The sequence below is a fragment of the Perca fluviatilis genome, chromosome 5 (genome assembly GCF_010015445.1).
Source record: "Perca fluviatilis chromosome 5, GENO_Pfluv_1.0, whole genome shotgun sequence".
NCBI lineage: Eukaryota > Metazoa > Chordata > Actinopteri > Perciformes > Percidae > Perca > Perca fluviatilis.
Window position 1 is genome coordinate 14,111,026 of NC_053116.1, and position 15,737 is coordinate 14,126,762.

General features: G+C 41.1%; 2 protein-coding genes across 8 annotated transcripts; one reads left to right on the top strand and one right to left on the bottom strand.

Annotated features, from left to right (window-relative positions):
* Window positions 1–1,989: 1,989 nt before the first annotated feature.
* On the top strand, window positions 1,990–9,972 carry hmga1a (high mobility group AT-hook 1a). Of its 3 annotated transcripts, none has more exons than XM_039799865.1 (5): window positions 1,990–2,101; window positions 3,238–3,356; window positions 4,405–4,485; window positions 7,053–7,109; window positions 7,953–9,972. In XM_039799865.1, the coding sequence occupies exons 2-5, from the start codon at window positions 3,258–3,260 to the stop codon at window positions 8,016–8,018; spliced, it is 303 nt and encodes a 100-aa protein (XP_039655799.1). In that variant the 5' UTR covers window positions 1,990–2,101; window positions 3,238–3,257; the 3' UTR covers window positions 8,019–9,972. The 3 variants fall into 3 exon arrangements, with proteins under 3 accessions (XP_039655799.1, XP_039655798.1, XP_039655800.1); XM_039799864.1 differs by lacking the exon at window positions 1,990–2,101 and adding an exon at window positions 2,221–2,339; XM_039799866.1 differs by lacking the exon at window positions 1,990–2,101 and adding an exon at window positions 2,347–2,469.
* Window positions 9,973–10,020: 48 nt separating this feature from the next.
* Window positions 10,021–14,798, bottom strand: smim29 (small integral membrane protein 29). Of its 5 annotated transcripts, none has more exons than XM_039799859.1 (6): window positions 14,649–14,798; window positions 13,825–14,109; window positions 13,612–13,637; window positions 13,378–13,483; window positions 13,027–13,045; window positions 10,021–11,661 (listed from the first exon to the last, which is right to left on the bottom strand). In XM_039799859.1, the coding sequence occupies exons 2-6, from the start codon at window positions 13,930–13,932 to the stop codon at window positions 11,450–11,452; spliced, it is 471 nt and encodes a 156-aa protein (XP_039655793.1). In that variant the 5' UTR covers window positions 13,933–14,109; window positions 14,649–14,798; the 3' UTR covers window positions 10,021–11,449. The 5 variants fall into 5 exon arrangements, with proteins under 5 accessions (XP_039655793.1, XP_039655795.1, XP_039655794.1 ...); XM_039799861.1 differs by lacking the exon at window positions 14,649–14,798 and adding an exon at window positions 14,504–14,637; XM_039799860.1 differs by lacking the exon at window positions 14,649–14,798 and adding an exon at window positions 14,490–14,634.
* Window positions 14,799–15,737: the final 939 nt, after the last annotated feature.

The following is a 15,737-nucleotide window of genomic DNA, read 5'->3' on the forward strand; positions in this document are numbered from 1 at the left end:
CCCATTCTGCTCTGTTATCAGTTTCCAGTGTCTACACTGATTTTGCAATTTGTTAAGCAACTGTTTTTCTTCACAGCCAAATTGTAAAATGCTAACATTTGTTTTGCATCATTTTTGATCCGTCACATTATCTAGTCCCCTCATTGGTCTCCAGGTGGTGCCAGTGGTTGAGAAGGACAACATTCCTCACATAAAACACACACACACACACACACACACACACACACACACACACACACACACTGAGGGGCTGGGTATGTATGGCAGAGGGGGATGGGGGCTGAAGTAGTTGTGGAAGATAGAGAGGAAGGAAGTGAATAGAGTGAGAAATAGGGAGGGAAGGGGGTGGCATGCAAGGCAAGCACATGCTGAGCAGAACATTGGACTCATTGAGAAAAGTGCTCTCTCCATTCATGCCCTATCCATGATTTTTTTTAGCAAACTCACACTCTTCTCATCATTTACGTACAGTATATTGCTATTTGTCTGCTCTCTGCAGATGACAAAGGTTTAGCGCTGAAAAGTTTTCGCTTGTGTCAAGTTATTTGAGATAAGTCCCGAAACAACAGATGGAGAGGTGAAATACAACAAGATGACAGCAAATGGTCTGTTTGGGCCACTTTCCGGTCACTCTACATTAAATTGCATAGTAAAATAGTTTGTTTACATCCAAAACCAGAGTGTGAAAGTACCAGTAGGGATGATCAGAGCACAGTTTGGAATGTCTCTATTGCTTCACCTTGTCTCCTCTGTATCCAACACACCCATGCAATAGACACCCAGTGTTTACCATTTCAAATGCAAAAGGGTCACTTCAGCAGTGGGTGGGAACAACATAAAGGCATCCTGCAGCCATTTGAATTGAACATTTTGTAAAGGAAGCGTAACCAGGGGTTACTTTAAATGCTCTTTATTTTGTGTGATTTCATTTTTTTCCCCAAACATGTTTAAACTCTACTCCTATTCTCTCAACCTTCCAGGGTATTGGAATTATATCCCAAATGTTCTTTTTTTTAAGTCAGTAACAGTGACTGAGTAGGCTATTTAAAAGAAAATAATTGTACTTTTAAAAATCACATTATCCATGTCAAAATAGGCAACAAAACCAGTGAGATGAAAAAAAAATATATATATATATATATATATATATATATATATATATATATATATATATATATATATAGAGAGAGAGAGAGAGAGAGAGAGAGGGAGAGAGAGAGAGAGTACACGAATTCTGCAGTAATCAAGCTCAATGATCATGTTACCTTATACTTCCACTATGTTTCAGAGGGAAATATTGTATTTTTTTACTCCACTACATTTATCTGGCAGATGCTTAATTTACATCTTACTTTTCAAGATAAGTTTTGACATCCAAAGCATCTGATCACTTTATAGAACATGATGCATTATTACAGAACAAACTACCCAACAGTATTTGAAGGAGATTCAATTTAGCTCAACCGCAACCAACAGTAAAATCTTAGTTGATAATCCAATAATGTCATACAGTGTAGGCCTAACACTCACATGGGCCATTCTCCTGCTAACTAACTTTTACTTGCATGCTTTAACTTATGTAGACAGAGTTTTTTTTTTTTTTTTTTTGCACTGAAGCAGTTTCAATTGTCGTACTTTTATTCAAGTACAGAATATGAATGTCTTCCACCGCTCTGGAAAATAGACTAATGCTTTAGGAGGAAAATAACGTGAAATGCTTTCTGAGCTTAAAACCGGCTTGTGTTTACATTGGGGGAGGTCATAGTTTACTCACCATCACTGTGGAGACTGTGGTATGTGTTAGGCACATGTATGCATACACTATTTGATACAGTTTATTTGAATAATTCCTTATATTGCTTGTATTCAGCTACTTTTACACATGCTTTTTGGTGTTTTGGTTTCCTGAAGGATACAGGAAGGTGGGGGGGGGGGCTCATCTAGTACTGTTGGTGGCCCATTTATCATATCTCCGCCCTCCCCCGGCTCTTTAAATTGCCTCAAAACTCCTCCTGGCTGGCGCCTTTTCCCCGTTATCTGCAGAGACAAGACACACGTGCTTTTTATAGGACGTCGAGGGAACAAACTTCTCAACCTGCTGGTAAGAATTAAACAGCTTATTTCTTTATAAATGAAACTATTATTTCTAATTCACAGAGGGGTTTTTTATTTAATGCTGCATGCGCTGGGATTTGAAAGGGGCGGGCTGTGTGTTGTCTGACGAATAAAAGCTGTAGCCTATAGATCAGTGCAAGGCTTTTTAACCGGGTACAACCAGCCAGGCTTAAAGGAAACATTCCGCCTTTACTAAGAGCAGAGGTTGTAGCCGCGCGATAAAGGTGAGTGCAAGAAACGCGACGGCGAGCGGGTGGAACTTTGCATGCTCGATAAAACGGAACCGGATTTAATGCATTTTACAGCTTAGGCTATAGCTGGAGCTCCGGTGAGGGGAGGCTGCACGCTTTAAAGGTGAAGCCGTCTTTTGTTGCTCTGGTCCCGGGCTTTCGTCGCCGCAAATGAACCCAAAAGCACCTCGCTCGCTTGCATTTTCTGTGCTTTTTTATTAGTTGTAAGTGTCAATACAGGCTCGATTTTTAGCTTGCAAATTCCACCGATAACACATCAACCATTGTAGGTGGATATCTCCACGGCCCCGGCGTGCAGACATGCTGTGAGATAGTTTTTAATGCGCAGGCCCGATTATTGGTCACAACACTAACTACACAGCAATGGGGCCTCTAAACATGGTTGGTACGGGGAAGGATCGTCGGGTTCAGTAGGCTAGTCTTTTGCAGATATTTATTTATTTTTATTTTTTTTAATGCGGTGTCCGACCGCCTACGGAGTCCCAGCAATGCGAGCCGCCCGGTTTGGTGTCAATCCCTCTTGTGTGCCACCGATAGCGGTGTAATGGAGCTCAGATGAGACCGAAATAGACCTCGAAATAAGAGCGGATTAATTGAGTTAAACGCGTTACCGGTGTGCGGTTATAGCACGGTCATATATATATTTTTTGTTGCGGTCAGTGAGTTTATAGCCCTTGTATTTTCTCTGTGTGTGTGTGTGTGTGTGTGTGTGTGTGTGTGTGTGTGTGTGTGTGTGTGTGTGTGTGTGTGTGTGTGTGTGTGTGTGTGTGTGTGTGTGTGTGTGTGTGTGTGTGTGTGTGTGTGTGTGTGTGTGTGTGTGTGTGTACGCCTTGTGTTGCAGCAAGTCTGACCGGTGTGACTTATTTCCTAGGTCTGAAAAGCTAAGCAAACATGAGCGACAAGGGGACAGTTTCACCGAAAGAGAAGGAGGCAACAGAGAAGAGGGGTCGTGGAAGACCCCGCAAGCAGCCCCAAGTGAAGACCTCTGACGTAAATGATGCCAATTTCTTTTTAAACATTTGTTGGAAAAGTGTCATTAGATCAGCTATGATAATATCAACAACCTAAAAGCAGGCTTGTGCATTGAGGAGAGGAAAAGGCTTTAAGGTGTTAAAACGCAGAAACAAAAACAAAAGCCCTCAGCTCCCAGCTGTTCCAGTTGATGCTCAGGTAGATTAGGTGATTGCAGGTAAAGTGCTCGTGCAGATAACGTAAGCCCTTGCGTTTCCACTGAGCTCTCGGTGAATCAAGATATGGCTGCAGCAAGCCCCTGTGACCATTTGCTCACCCCCTTATCGGTGTAAGCATAGTGCACAACAAACCTCCTGTGTGTCTCACAGGTTTGTAAGCAACCTGCAACCCAACACCTTTAAACCGATATTAACCCCCCCCCCCCCCCCCCCACCCCCCTTCGTGACCCACCTCTGCTCGTCATGTAATGGATGACATGGCCGAGTCGAAGCACAGACTGGCTCATATAGCGGTCACTCAGCGCCTTGTGTTTTTAGTATTGAATTGCTCGGTTGCCATGAGCTGCGGTTGTAAACACTCTTGCAATGCAATAGGAGAAAGGTCTGCCGTGACGTAGCCTACACCCACAAATGATCACATGAACAAGATGCTGAATTTACCTTTCATTTTGGTGTTGATGGTAATCCCCACAGGGTTAACTTTTAGATATTCCCCTTTCTATACCTCAGTGAGGCTGCTTTCATTTTTGCTTCTGAATGGCACGTTTTAAGTCAAGTCAGGGTACTATTTCTGAAGTAATGTTCGTTTTTATCTTCGTGAACATTTTAGTTAACGGTGTACATAGTAGTCTGTCAGTCTTTTAAAGTTCACGTTGTGCACTAACCTTGAAAGCTAAACTTTGTGTCCCAGAGTCTTGCAAGTGTACCCGAGCCCGTATTATTTTGTATAAAGACCCACGTCTCCTCCTCATATCATGTGCCCGAAAGAAATTCAGCCGAGATAGTGAAAAATGTTACTTGATGTTTTCTGATATGCTAACTTATCTTTTGACTGTCTTGATTGCCAGGAACCAAGTGGGTCCCCTACTCCAAAGAGGCCCAGGGGACGGCCGAAGGGCAGCAAAAACAAGGCAGCCAGCAAGGGCAAAGTAAGTCAATGATGTCTGTGGACATGTTTTTATTTTTTTTCATTTATATAAATATGATTTCAGCAACAGCTTACATGCATCCTGAGCCGGAATGGCGTCCATGCCAAGAAAATACAGGCACAGCTTCACGCTGAAGTCGCACATGGCGTTCGCCGTCCCATCTTCTCTCGCAATCGTTTCCCTTCTCTAAACCCTGATTCCTTCCGGTTGATGAGCACTTTAACGGTAGCTAACCCCATCCTCTTAAAAGGACGTCCTGCTGTTACTTGTGATATATTGGTTGGCTGCAATTTAGCTGCCCCCCGTGTCAGAAATAGCCTGGCTTGGGTTTCCCATTGTAAAGACCTTGGTTTATTGCCTTTCCTTTTTTTTTTTTTTTTTTTTTTTTGAGTGATGCTCACTCTGTACTTCCTGTCCTCCCGCTTCCTGCAGCTTGTCATGCACAGTGCAGTGCAGGTGCAGAGGCCGCAAGACTGTTTCCAAGCTGACACTAAGCACCCCTCCGCCCCCACCCAGCACACAGCCCTAGTTCTTTTCTGCCTGTCGTCTCCATAGCAACAGCCGAGTCTCTCCCTCGCCCCAACCCTCCAGCTCCCCCGTGTGCTCGTCCTTCACTGCTATGTATGGGAAAGAAGGGAGAGGGAGAGTAAAACGCACATGCACGTATGATATAGGTTTAGCAGCGAGGGTCGAGCTGCAGAGGGTTTGTGTCTTCGCTCGGTTCCACCAGCTGTCTCTGAGCCTCAGACCAGGTGGCCAGCGAACTGGAGTGCCCTGTGTGCAGTTCCTGTCGGCCTTCCAGATAATAGCCAATAAACTCAATGCCCCCTTTCCATGTGTCTCATTACAGAGGTACTACTGCCATCTGCAGGCACCTAGAAGCAGAGCTTTGTGGAGATTTGGATTGTTTACTTTTTTTGCTCTGATACCCCCAAAATAGTCTTTGCTTTAAAGGGTAACTTTTTTTTTTTTTTTTTTTTTTTTTCCTTAATTCAACCTAGACCCTATTTTCCTATGTTTTTGTGTGTAACTGACTGATGGGAACAACAATCTTTGAAATTGTTCCAGTATTAAGCAAGACTGCTGCTAACAACCTACAATGAAGTTATCGGGCAATTGCATATCTTCAATTTACATCTACAAAAAGTGCTTGTTTTACCACCGACATACTCAGCTAATTGGCTTAAGTGTCTGACTACATTATGGAATGGATCCCTACAGAATTCTTTATTATTTTTTTTTTTTTTGTTTAAAGAGAAAGAGCTTTTATTTTTTTAACATGAAACCTTCCTGAAATTGCTGTCGCCAAACCCACCAGACTCCATTTAAATCCATTTCATCATTGTAAAATACATCATTCGAAGTCGACAAAAAATCCATCTTGGTTCCTTTCCATGGTTTCAACAATCGCCACTCTGGTTTGAAATAAACCCTTAATTTACCATTTACATGGAAATATGCCAGCTCTATACAAGCTAAAAGTAAATATTTAAATGGAGTCTGGGGAGTTTTGGCGATTTCTGAACAGTTTCTGGTTAAACAAAAAGGATTTTACTCTTTAACAAAAAGGTCTATCTCTGTAGCGACCCTTTCTATAATGCTGTCAGAAACCTAGAATAACAACCTGAGCCTATCAGTGGCAAAAACAGCTGACAATGCACATTTGCCCTATATGATTTTAATTGCAGCCCGATTGCAGCTGCCAGTTACAGCGTTCTCGCTCAATACTGGACCAATTTCCCAGATTTTGTTTGGTTTTTTTACTCACATTAGTCACTTATTGGCGTTTTTTCCATTACATGGTACCTGCTCTACTCGACTCGACCGCGGTGCCCTGTCCTCCATTTTCTATTGCAGATTTAATACCGCCTCAAGCCTGAGGCGAGCGTGGCTGGTCGTCATAGCGATGCCGCAGGAAACTGCTGTGGCTTGGTAGCGTTGCGTTTCCGCCGACTCATTTCCTGGTTCTCCTTCTCCATAAACAATGTGAAATCAAGGAGAGGGTTAACTTTTCCTGCTACAGATTTCCCACCTTGGTCAGAAAGAACAGGGGAGACACTTTGTTTCTCTCACTGTGACTCTAGAGTCGGTACACGCTCCGAAGCTAATCACCAGCACACTCTCACTTCTCCCTCGCGGCACTCACGCACGCACGCACACGCGCACGCACACATGTATGTGCGCACATGCCGGCTCAACTCACACACCAGCGCACAAGTATACACATCAGGCCACTTGCGTAGGCTATGGCTACTCTTCTTTCAAAAGAAGCTGGAGGCAGCAAAAAAAACTATTTTAAAATGCCGGGTTTGTTCAGGACACGCGTGTGCCTGAGCAGTGACCCCTGGCCATGATTGGTGCATCTGAGCAGGGAGCGGTGGATTTTTGCAAATCGCACTACATGCTGTAGGTGGAGCCAGAGGAGCTGTATTTTTATTTTTTATAATTACCTTCATGTAGTTCTACTGAAACATAGGGTGAGTTTCAGCAAATATGATAGAAAGTTAGTTTTTTTTATAAGGCTTACCTACTGCACCTTTTTTAACATGTACTGTTTTCCTTCACAGAAGGCAACAGCATCCCCATCTGTTGGGGGGAAACGCAGGGGAAGACCTAAGAAGGAGGTAAGAGTCCATTGACAAACGGTGTAACATTAGTACTTTTGTTTAAACCATTCCTTCCCCAATTGAATATTGATTGGTATGACTCTGCAGGGCAAAATTGCATTTTCCTAATTCCCTTGGCTGCCTTCTTCCTCTCAAGACGAGCCATTTTTACTCATCACAGCTATTTGTGTCATGCACAGTGTGTTCATTTAGAGCAGCTTCTTGGCTGCATAAAGCCTCTACCTGGTTGTGTTTTTAAAGGCAAATCTGAACCTGCGTGGCAATTAAAAGGGTTCTTAATCCAAATGCTGAGTAACCTAACAGTTTTTATTACTGCAAAATGAGTTGCCAGGCCATGTACAGCAGGTCAAAAAAAGCATGTTTTATTCTAGGAAAAAAGTGCGGTCTTGTAGTAACATTCTGTCATGTGCATGAGTGGTTAGGGCGTACTCTTGAAAGAGTCTGGATTGGATTAGTCATAGAAAGGAATGACCCAAAGTTACCCTCCTAACCAGCCGTCTCATTTTTATGAATGAACATCTTGGGCAGTGGGGAGCAAAAGCACGATGCCTCATTGTGACTCACCACTCCTTTTTTTTTATTTTTTATTTTTGTTTTTATGAATCACTTTTCACTACAGATGGCTCACCCTTCCCCTGAGTGTTCTTCATGCCACAGTGGTTCATCAAAGAGATTTATATTTCTTTCTTTATGTTAGTGTTTGGGATTATTACAAGTAAAGAGTCACGTTGAGGCATGAATCACACGCAGCCATTGTTGCTGAATGTTGATGGCACTTGAGAGGCATTTTCCTTGTGGGTGTAGTCGAGGCCTGACTCTCTTTCTTACCTACTGTCACAGGAGAAGGAAGAAAAGGCATCCCAGGAATCATCTGAGGAGGAGGAAGATGAAGAAGAGGACCAGTAATTCACAACGCATGCTACCTCACTCAACATACTGACTTACTGTTAACCAGAACTGGGCTGTATCTCCAACACCAGTGCCACCACATGACCACTGTTCACGACAAAGCCCTCTTTGCCAAAAAGGAGGGTTAACACAGTACAAATATCATGCAACAGCACTGGATAGAACGATGGACCTTGCTCAAGCATAGATCTAAGAATTACATGAAAGGTAACAGCCCTTTTCTCTACATGTCACGTTATCACAAGTCTTTTATACTGGACAAAAGTGTGCTCTCAGGAGCCTGGACATTTCTGTTCCCCCCCACCCTAAAGATGGTTTGTAGGACATTTTCTCTGCTTAATGTTACTTATTTGTTGTACCCGCATCTGAGATGGTAGGGCATATAGATTTTTCTCCGTGTTTTGTACTGGACAAAGGTGAATTTTACCTATACTTGGTGTTTTTTTTTTTTTTTTTTTTGGTTTTGCTTGTGTGAAGTGGTTAAACTATCCTTTGCATCGTATTATAGATGGAGTTGAGCTTCAGCGTTTAGGATGAGAATAGGTAACAGATGGTAGAAGTGTTCTCCCCATTTCTAATCTGCATAACTGATTTCACCCCGTCCCACCAGTAGAGCAGGACAGTCTTTACCCCATCCTGTAGGACGGTTTAAAGTTAGGCTTCTTGAACTTACTTTGCGGTCCTCGGCGTGTAGTGGGGAGATGTGTGTACCGTTGGTCCGATCAGACTATTCTGATGAATTACTGTTTTGTTCCTTAGGGTTACATACCATTTAAAACAAACAAAAAACCATGAGTGTGCTGCTTTTCATGTTGTAATAAAACTCAAATCTTTTTTTTGGTATATAATGTGTGTTTTTTAAGGATAGGGTTGGCAGAGTTCTAGGCAGAGAGCATCAGTGTCATCTCTTCAGGGAGCTTTTACAAATGCTGTTGCATTGGCATCTTTTGTCTTCACGTGGTCCTCAGTTTCCAAGCGCTCACCCAATCACTCGTAAGACAAATTGCAATTGGTCGAACAAGGAGTTTGATTGTAATAGAGGATAGTTGGTGGCACTACTATCCAACAGGGCTGTACGTTTTTCATTCCATCTAGCTCTCACGGCTTCATCTAGCTTGGTCCTTCTGTCATCACTTAGTACAGTAATTAACTTCTAGTCTTTTTAAAGATGTGTGGTGTATGCTGTCTGCTACAAGAAATAAATGGTTGTGTATTTCTAAGTGTCAGGGAACCTGCAGTCACAGTCCACTTAACTGGGTTTTTCCACACACCTAAGCTGCTATAACCTGTTACGAAACCCGGAAAACTGCAAACAGGCGATACAAGGCCTGGAATTTCATACCTCAACAGCTTACTTTACCATATAATTGCATTAAACTGGTTGTCATTTTTAAATGTAACCTCTGGCATGATTTGGGAAGATGTTAATTCAAAGTTTTGTTTTTTTTGTTTAACCTGACTGTAATGAGCTATCTAAGATGTCGTTTGTCATTGTGTGTACACACGCAGCACGTCTTGGCTCGTTCGTAACCGGAGCTTGCAGACAGGTTGTTTTAAATGTGTGAAGCAAGTCAGGGAGACCTGTCAGCTTGACAACTGTGTTCGCTGACTGTGGTAGATTAGCAGGTGTGTTTTTATTCTTCTGGTGCACTGAAATGTTGCTTCAGATTTTCATGGACAAATGTTTGTGTGTTTGTGATAGACTGGGCGCTCTTTCCAATTAACGGTTCTGTTGGCCAGTGTGTGGGCTTGGCACTACCACACACAGCCACCCTCGCCATACTCATACAATGTATATCTTGCATCCGTTCATTTATATACTGTAAACTCAACAGGAAGGGGATCATTCTTTTTAATGTACACCGTATATAAATGTACAATGTCTATATTTCTATGGTGCCCTACAACAATTTGTATCAGAAATGGTCAATAAAGAGAATTTTCTTTGTCATTTTTCGAAGTCATGTATTTTCCTACCCAAACACTTCACATGCAGGTGTGCAGTATAATTTCCTCTACACTTCTCGGCTAGTTAAGCTGCATATGACAGTTGGCACAAAGACAAAGTTATTACTTTATTATGTTCAATGTTTTAAATCAACAGCCTCGATAAATTCCCTCCTAAAGCAACAAACTGGTACAACAGTTTGACGGTTCAACTTTATAACAGTGCTGCCAAGTTCACGTTTACATCAGTAGTTATTTCACTTTTGTCATGGGCAACCGGAAATCACAGCGTTCCATGAGAACCTTACCATGAGTGTTACCAGTGCAAATCAATGTCCTGATTGGATATTCGTACAACTTTAAATTGTGACTATCCTATTTCATTGGTTTGTCACAAAGTCTTTATAATGCATATACAATGAACAGTGAGATGTAAAGATGACTGGGGAGCACAGAGGAAAATGTTCTGGGGTAAAGAAGTTTTCAGGTTGAAACTTAAAAGGGAAAAAAAAAAGGTGTTCTCATTCTGAAACACCTAAATATCATACCTGACATCAAGTCCAGGCATTATCTGTACAAGACCTTTTTATATTCACAACCAATACAGGTTCCCCTTCAAGAACAGTTTAAACAATGCTATTGCATTTAGTTTACATTCAGAATAAAATTCAGGAAAAGTTACAATTCATCAAGAAAAAGAGCACAGTTTCCTGAGTGCTTGAGACAGTCATACCTATGGCATTCATCTTCAGCTGGAGGTAAATTTGTGCTGGTGCCATGCCTTGTAGACAGGACATATTTAGGGCACTAGTCATAGCTCATTTTGTAGATGAGAGGAGGTCGGTGTTACTTCCATATCGGGCTTTTCATGCCATTGAAAAGAGTCATAGGATTTGGCTAAACCGCTAAAAGATCCGGATCGTGGGGCAGCTTGGTAAATTCTGAGAGGAAACTCAAACCAAAAAGTGCACGTTCAACCTTTTGACTCAAAATGAAACAAATAAAATCATCCAACCTCATTTTGACACCCAATCTATCTCATAAATATCTTAAATCTATCTTTATCAATATGAAACTGAGTTTAAAACTGGATTTTTTAAGTCATGCTATAGTGTTTTATGTCAACAAGTGTGACTGTTGAAAACTCAAAGCATTTCATTAAAGAAGCCATAATTGTTTTTAATGCACTGCAAACAACTGCTGCACAGCAACCTACGATCACAAACCCTGTCAGAGTCCGTACAAATGCCTTCTGTAACCCACAGGAACATTACCGCTCGCCGCATGTCGCCCACAACAACATGATGAATGTAAACAGAGTAAACCTACAGGAACCTTTACCTTCAGAGGGATTCCACCTTTCTAAACTTTGAGTCATGTCGCTGAATACCACAGTAAAAAAAAAACAAAAAAAAGTTTGAATAAATAATTTCAAATAAATAAATGTATGTTAGGCACATCGGACCCACAAAATTGAACAGTCACTCCGTCTGTACATGAAACTGGAAAGATATCGCAAACGGCGGCAAAGAAAAATCAAACAAAGACAATCTTGTGCGTGACTTGAAGAATGACTCATCTCTGTGGCTGAAGGTTTTCTCCACACTGCCATGGTTTACTACCATCATGCAGTGACGTCTTTGGTCAGAAGAGGGCGTCTCTGTTGATAACTTTTGGCCCAACCTTGTACAATCTGAGGACATAAAATGCAAAGCACAAAGCAGGGTTTAGCTTAGCACTGTAATTTTGAAAGGCAGAATTTAAGCACCATATTGTTTCTAATGAGGATATGTAAAACTGTTGTGACTATAATAGAGGGTCAGTTCACCCAAATCACGCAAAAAAAAAGACTTACCCCCCCCCCCGGTGGTATCAAGCCATGATGATGGTTCCGTTTTATGTGATGAGACCGTAAGATTTCTGCATCTGAAACAGTGTCCTGGTTACTGAAGATAATCCACAGCCTTCAATGTTAAAAGTATTAAAATTATCCTCAGTAACAGGGACACTGTTTCTGAAAAGACATGTTGCTTTTGAGGTTTTTTTAAGCAACACAAATGAAATTCAATTCACTTTCTCTGTATTGGATTGGCAGCAGAAATCACAAAACCCCAGCTGATAAGACACAAATCAACTAGTAGTAATAGTAGTAATCCTGTAGGAGTAAGTGACAAAATTATGTTTTGTGATTTGGGTGAGATGACCCTTTAAGGACATTATACTAGCCTATACTTCCCATTTCATATTTTCACAACTGTGGAGTAAAAACTTAATGAGCATCTTTGCCCATGGTCAATACTGCCACCTAGTGGCTATGTGCATGATTGGAATCAACCAGGCCAATCGTTTAATTTTTTTGGAGTTATTCTATCAACAGACCTTTTTCACGGCAGACATGTTGACATGTCATAGTAGGAAAAGCGCAGGTGTATTCAAAACCATTAATGATGGCTACATTCCACATAGGAGAGGCCCTGATATTGTGCATGCTGACTCACTGAAATAGCTTACTGGGACACTTGATGGAATTGAGCCATCGTTAAGGTTATCAATTTCAGCTGTGCTTTTCCTACTATGACAAGTCAACATGTCTGTTGTGAATATATAACCATCCATCTATTCAATCTATTTCTATTTCAGGTCTTTCTAAACTAGAGTATTTGTACCACCAGGAGTATCAGATGAACTTCAGAAGCAGGCAAGACACTTTTGGTTTAACCTTTAAACAGCATGGCAACCACATGTAGACACTAAAAGAAATTAATGTTAAATTTCCTCTCACAGAGGACAATAAATCATCTATCTATCTATCTATCTATCTATCTATCTATCTATCGAAACTAATGGTACCAAACATAAACATTGATTCTAGGAAATGATTGAGAGGCCACATTTTTATAAAATATTTGATCACTATTGTGAGGGATTTGAGGCTTACAAATAAAATGAGTAGTGCAACCCTTCTACTATATTACTACTACTACTACTACCACCACTATTATATTTTCTACTGTACTTTTTGCAGCTAAGTTTCTATGTGGAGGAGGAAGTGACTAACCAATTGAGGAACTGGTATGCTGTTAGAGTGAATGGTGCAACCAAAGACAACCACATCGTTGGAAAAAAAAAAAATACACTGAGAGAAAACAAGTCAACAGTAGACATGTCTTTTGTGGAAAATGTGGTCAGTTGTATTAAGATCTGACATGTTTAATCCAGCCCTCTACATTTAGAAAGAATGTATACAGTCCTTATGGTAGCATTAATTGAAAGAGGTTTCTCATGCTAACTGGACTCAGCAATACATTTTCTAAGTAATAATGTTGCGATCTTCTTTTGATTTCACAATGACAACTTGTCCCACTTGCAGTTAGAAAATGTCAGTTTGACAAGAAATGGTGCATCATACCCTTGTGTCCTCCTCTCTCCACAACATTTCTTGCTCAGCTTCATTAAGTTCCTCTGATGGATCATATGTGTAAACTGGTAACAGCTGATGACGAAGTCTGTCAATTCTGTGGGACAAAATGAAATAAATCAAACACTGATTTAATCACTAACACTTTGTCACAGAAGTGAATCAATCAAGTTTATCATGAAAGCACTGTGCCATGAAATCAAAGTAGGTAGATTACAAGCCTACCTCCTTTTTTTCCGAATATACATGACCTGAAACAGACAAAATTAAGAGTATTACATATACTGTGTCTCTCACTTAGTTATCACAGTGCCTTTTTCATTTTGCCTATGTTAAATGTTATATTTCTACTGAAATTTGCAGCTTGTATACACTGTTTATCAGGAAGTCACTTTTGTGTAGGTCGTCCTATGCCAACCAACCCAACTAGCCACTTACCACAGCTGCAGCTATTCCAATGATAGTGATGAGGAAAAATGGCACCAACACATAGCTGACTGCCACATCCCCATCTATGATGGCAGGGGTCTCAGTAGTGCTGTTCATTGCATATGTTCAGGAGAGGGGGACACAGGGGGCTGCTCGTGCAGGGCCTTTACAAGCAGCAAACCCCCTCCCTATGACTGACAGTGTGCTCTCTCCTCAGGCTGCCTCCTTGTTTATGCCTCATCCTTGTCGTTCATGTGACTTCCACATGGTGCCCTTCCTAATCAGCGAGGAAATCTGATGGAACACGGAATGAAAATAATTTGCACACAGTAATAAGCATATCAAGGAAGTAGTAAGATCGCGTAGTGGCCGATAAGTTACTTGTTTGGATACATTTCCCCCAAAGTGAACAAACAGAGAAAGGCTTTGAACATGGGCCAATTAGCTACATATCTTAACCTAAACAATCCATGTCTTGTTAGCAAGTATAACGTTACCGTAAAAGCTACTTTACTTGCTGCGGTTAGTTGGTTTCCTGGTATTTGGTCATATGCTCGTGTGACAGCAGCAAGCAGACTAAAATATAACGACTGTTGTCAATTTACTTTCCTGTTTTAAAAGCTTCGCATTACGGCTATAAACCTATTAGCCAGCGTTACAAGCTAAGGTTATACCTAGCTGACGTTACCGTTAGCTGCTCTGGATGACAGCGGTACTGACAAGTTGTTCGCAAGCTGAAACAAGCCCTCCTGCATCAAGACGAGGTGGATTTCTAACGAGCTACAATAGACCCGTTTATAGTTTCTGATACATTTTAATAAATGCTCACTCACTGTGCGATGTGGAAAATCCTCTCTAATTAAGTAACGTTATGTTGTGGTTCGCAGTCTTCCGTTAACAGCAACAACAATAACACTTCCTGTCTGAATCTGTCATAATAAAAGCACCATGACCACACAAAACTGCACCAATTATATGTCAAATAATTCTCCCCCTATGTAGGCCTACTTATTAACTTGCATGTGTTAACACTTAATATCCGCACTGTGACTGTATCAGAGATTCTCCAACCACATCAACACATTTTTGCACGGTTTTTTTCTTCTCACCGACAAATTACAACATGCCCAGCTTATTCCGGTTTTGTTCTGGGAAAACTGTATAGGCGACTGGTAAAGCCCCATCTGCTGGTAGCAGCATGTGAGTAACTTAAAAATGAAAAGAATCCTTGATTAATACCATAGACTGTTTGTTATTATATTATATAAGTTAATATTAACAGTCTATTATTAATACATGACATAAGAAGTCCAGGGTTGCTGCTGTTATTCATTATTATTCTACAATTTAAGGCGGTGGTTGGATACTGTCTATGGTTGGATGTAATAGTTAATAGTAAAATTGTGTTTTAGTTGCACTTTGCTCCAGAGCAATCACAAGTGTTGGGAAAACAACAATGCTCATGCCTAAAGCTGATTGCCTGTTGCCCGTCTGCAATTTGATTGGCTATTTGCCGGGTACTGTTGTCGTCATTAGCTCATATAATAGAAGTTTACGTTAAGTTTTAAAATTTAAGGTAGTGGTCAGAGTGGTTCGTTCTAAAGGGGGAAAATGGCCTGCTTGTCAGAGAAGATGCTTTTTCTTTGCTTTCCGCCACGTGTGTTGTTCGGAGGGGATACTTTGTTAAGAACAGGCTTTCAGGTTTTAAAGGATTAAGTTACCAAACATGAAAGCAGCAGGACAACTCGGTAAAGTTGGAGCAAACATAACTTACTTTACCACGTTGACCTACGTTAAAGTGCCCATAATATGCTCATTTCAGATTCATAATTGTATTTTGAGGTTGTACCAGAATAGTAAATTTTTTCAAAAAACACCATATTTTTGTTGTACTGCACATTGCTGCAGCTCCTCTTTTCAGC

What these genes read in the sequence shown, in the direction of transcription:
- hmga1a (XM_039799865.1), top strand. Translation starts at nt 3,258, where the DNA reads ATGAGCGACAAGGGGACAGTTTCACCGAAAGAGAAGGAGGCAACAGAG. An exon ending in CCCAAGTGAAGACCTCTGAC is followed by an intron (nt 3,357 to 4,404) that starts GTAAATGATGCC and finishes CTTGATTGCCAG; the next exon opens with GAACCAAGTGGGTCCCCTAC. An exon ending in GGGGAAGACCTAAGAAGGAG is followed by an intron (nt 7,110 to 7,952) that starts GTAAGAGTCCAT and finishes CTACTGTCACAG; the next exon opens with GAGAAGGAAGAAAAGGCATC.
- smim29 (XM_039799859.1), bottom strand. Translation starts at nt 13,932, where the DNA reads ATGAACAGCACTACTGAGACCCCTGCCATCATAGATGGGGATGTGGCA. An exon ending in TTGGAATAGCTGCAGCTGTG is followed by an intron (nt 13,638 to 13,824) that starts GTAAGTGGCTAG and finishes TGTCTGTTTCAG; the next exon opens with GTCATGTATATTCGGAAAAA. An exon ending in TATATTCGGAAAAAAAGGAG is followed by an intron (nt 13,484 to 13,611) that starts GTAGGCTTGTAA and finishes TTTGTCCCACAG; the next exon opens with AATTGACAGACTTCGTCATC.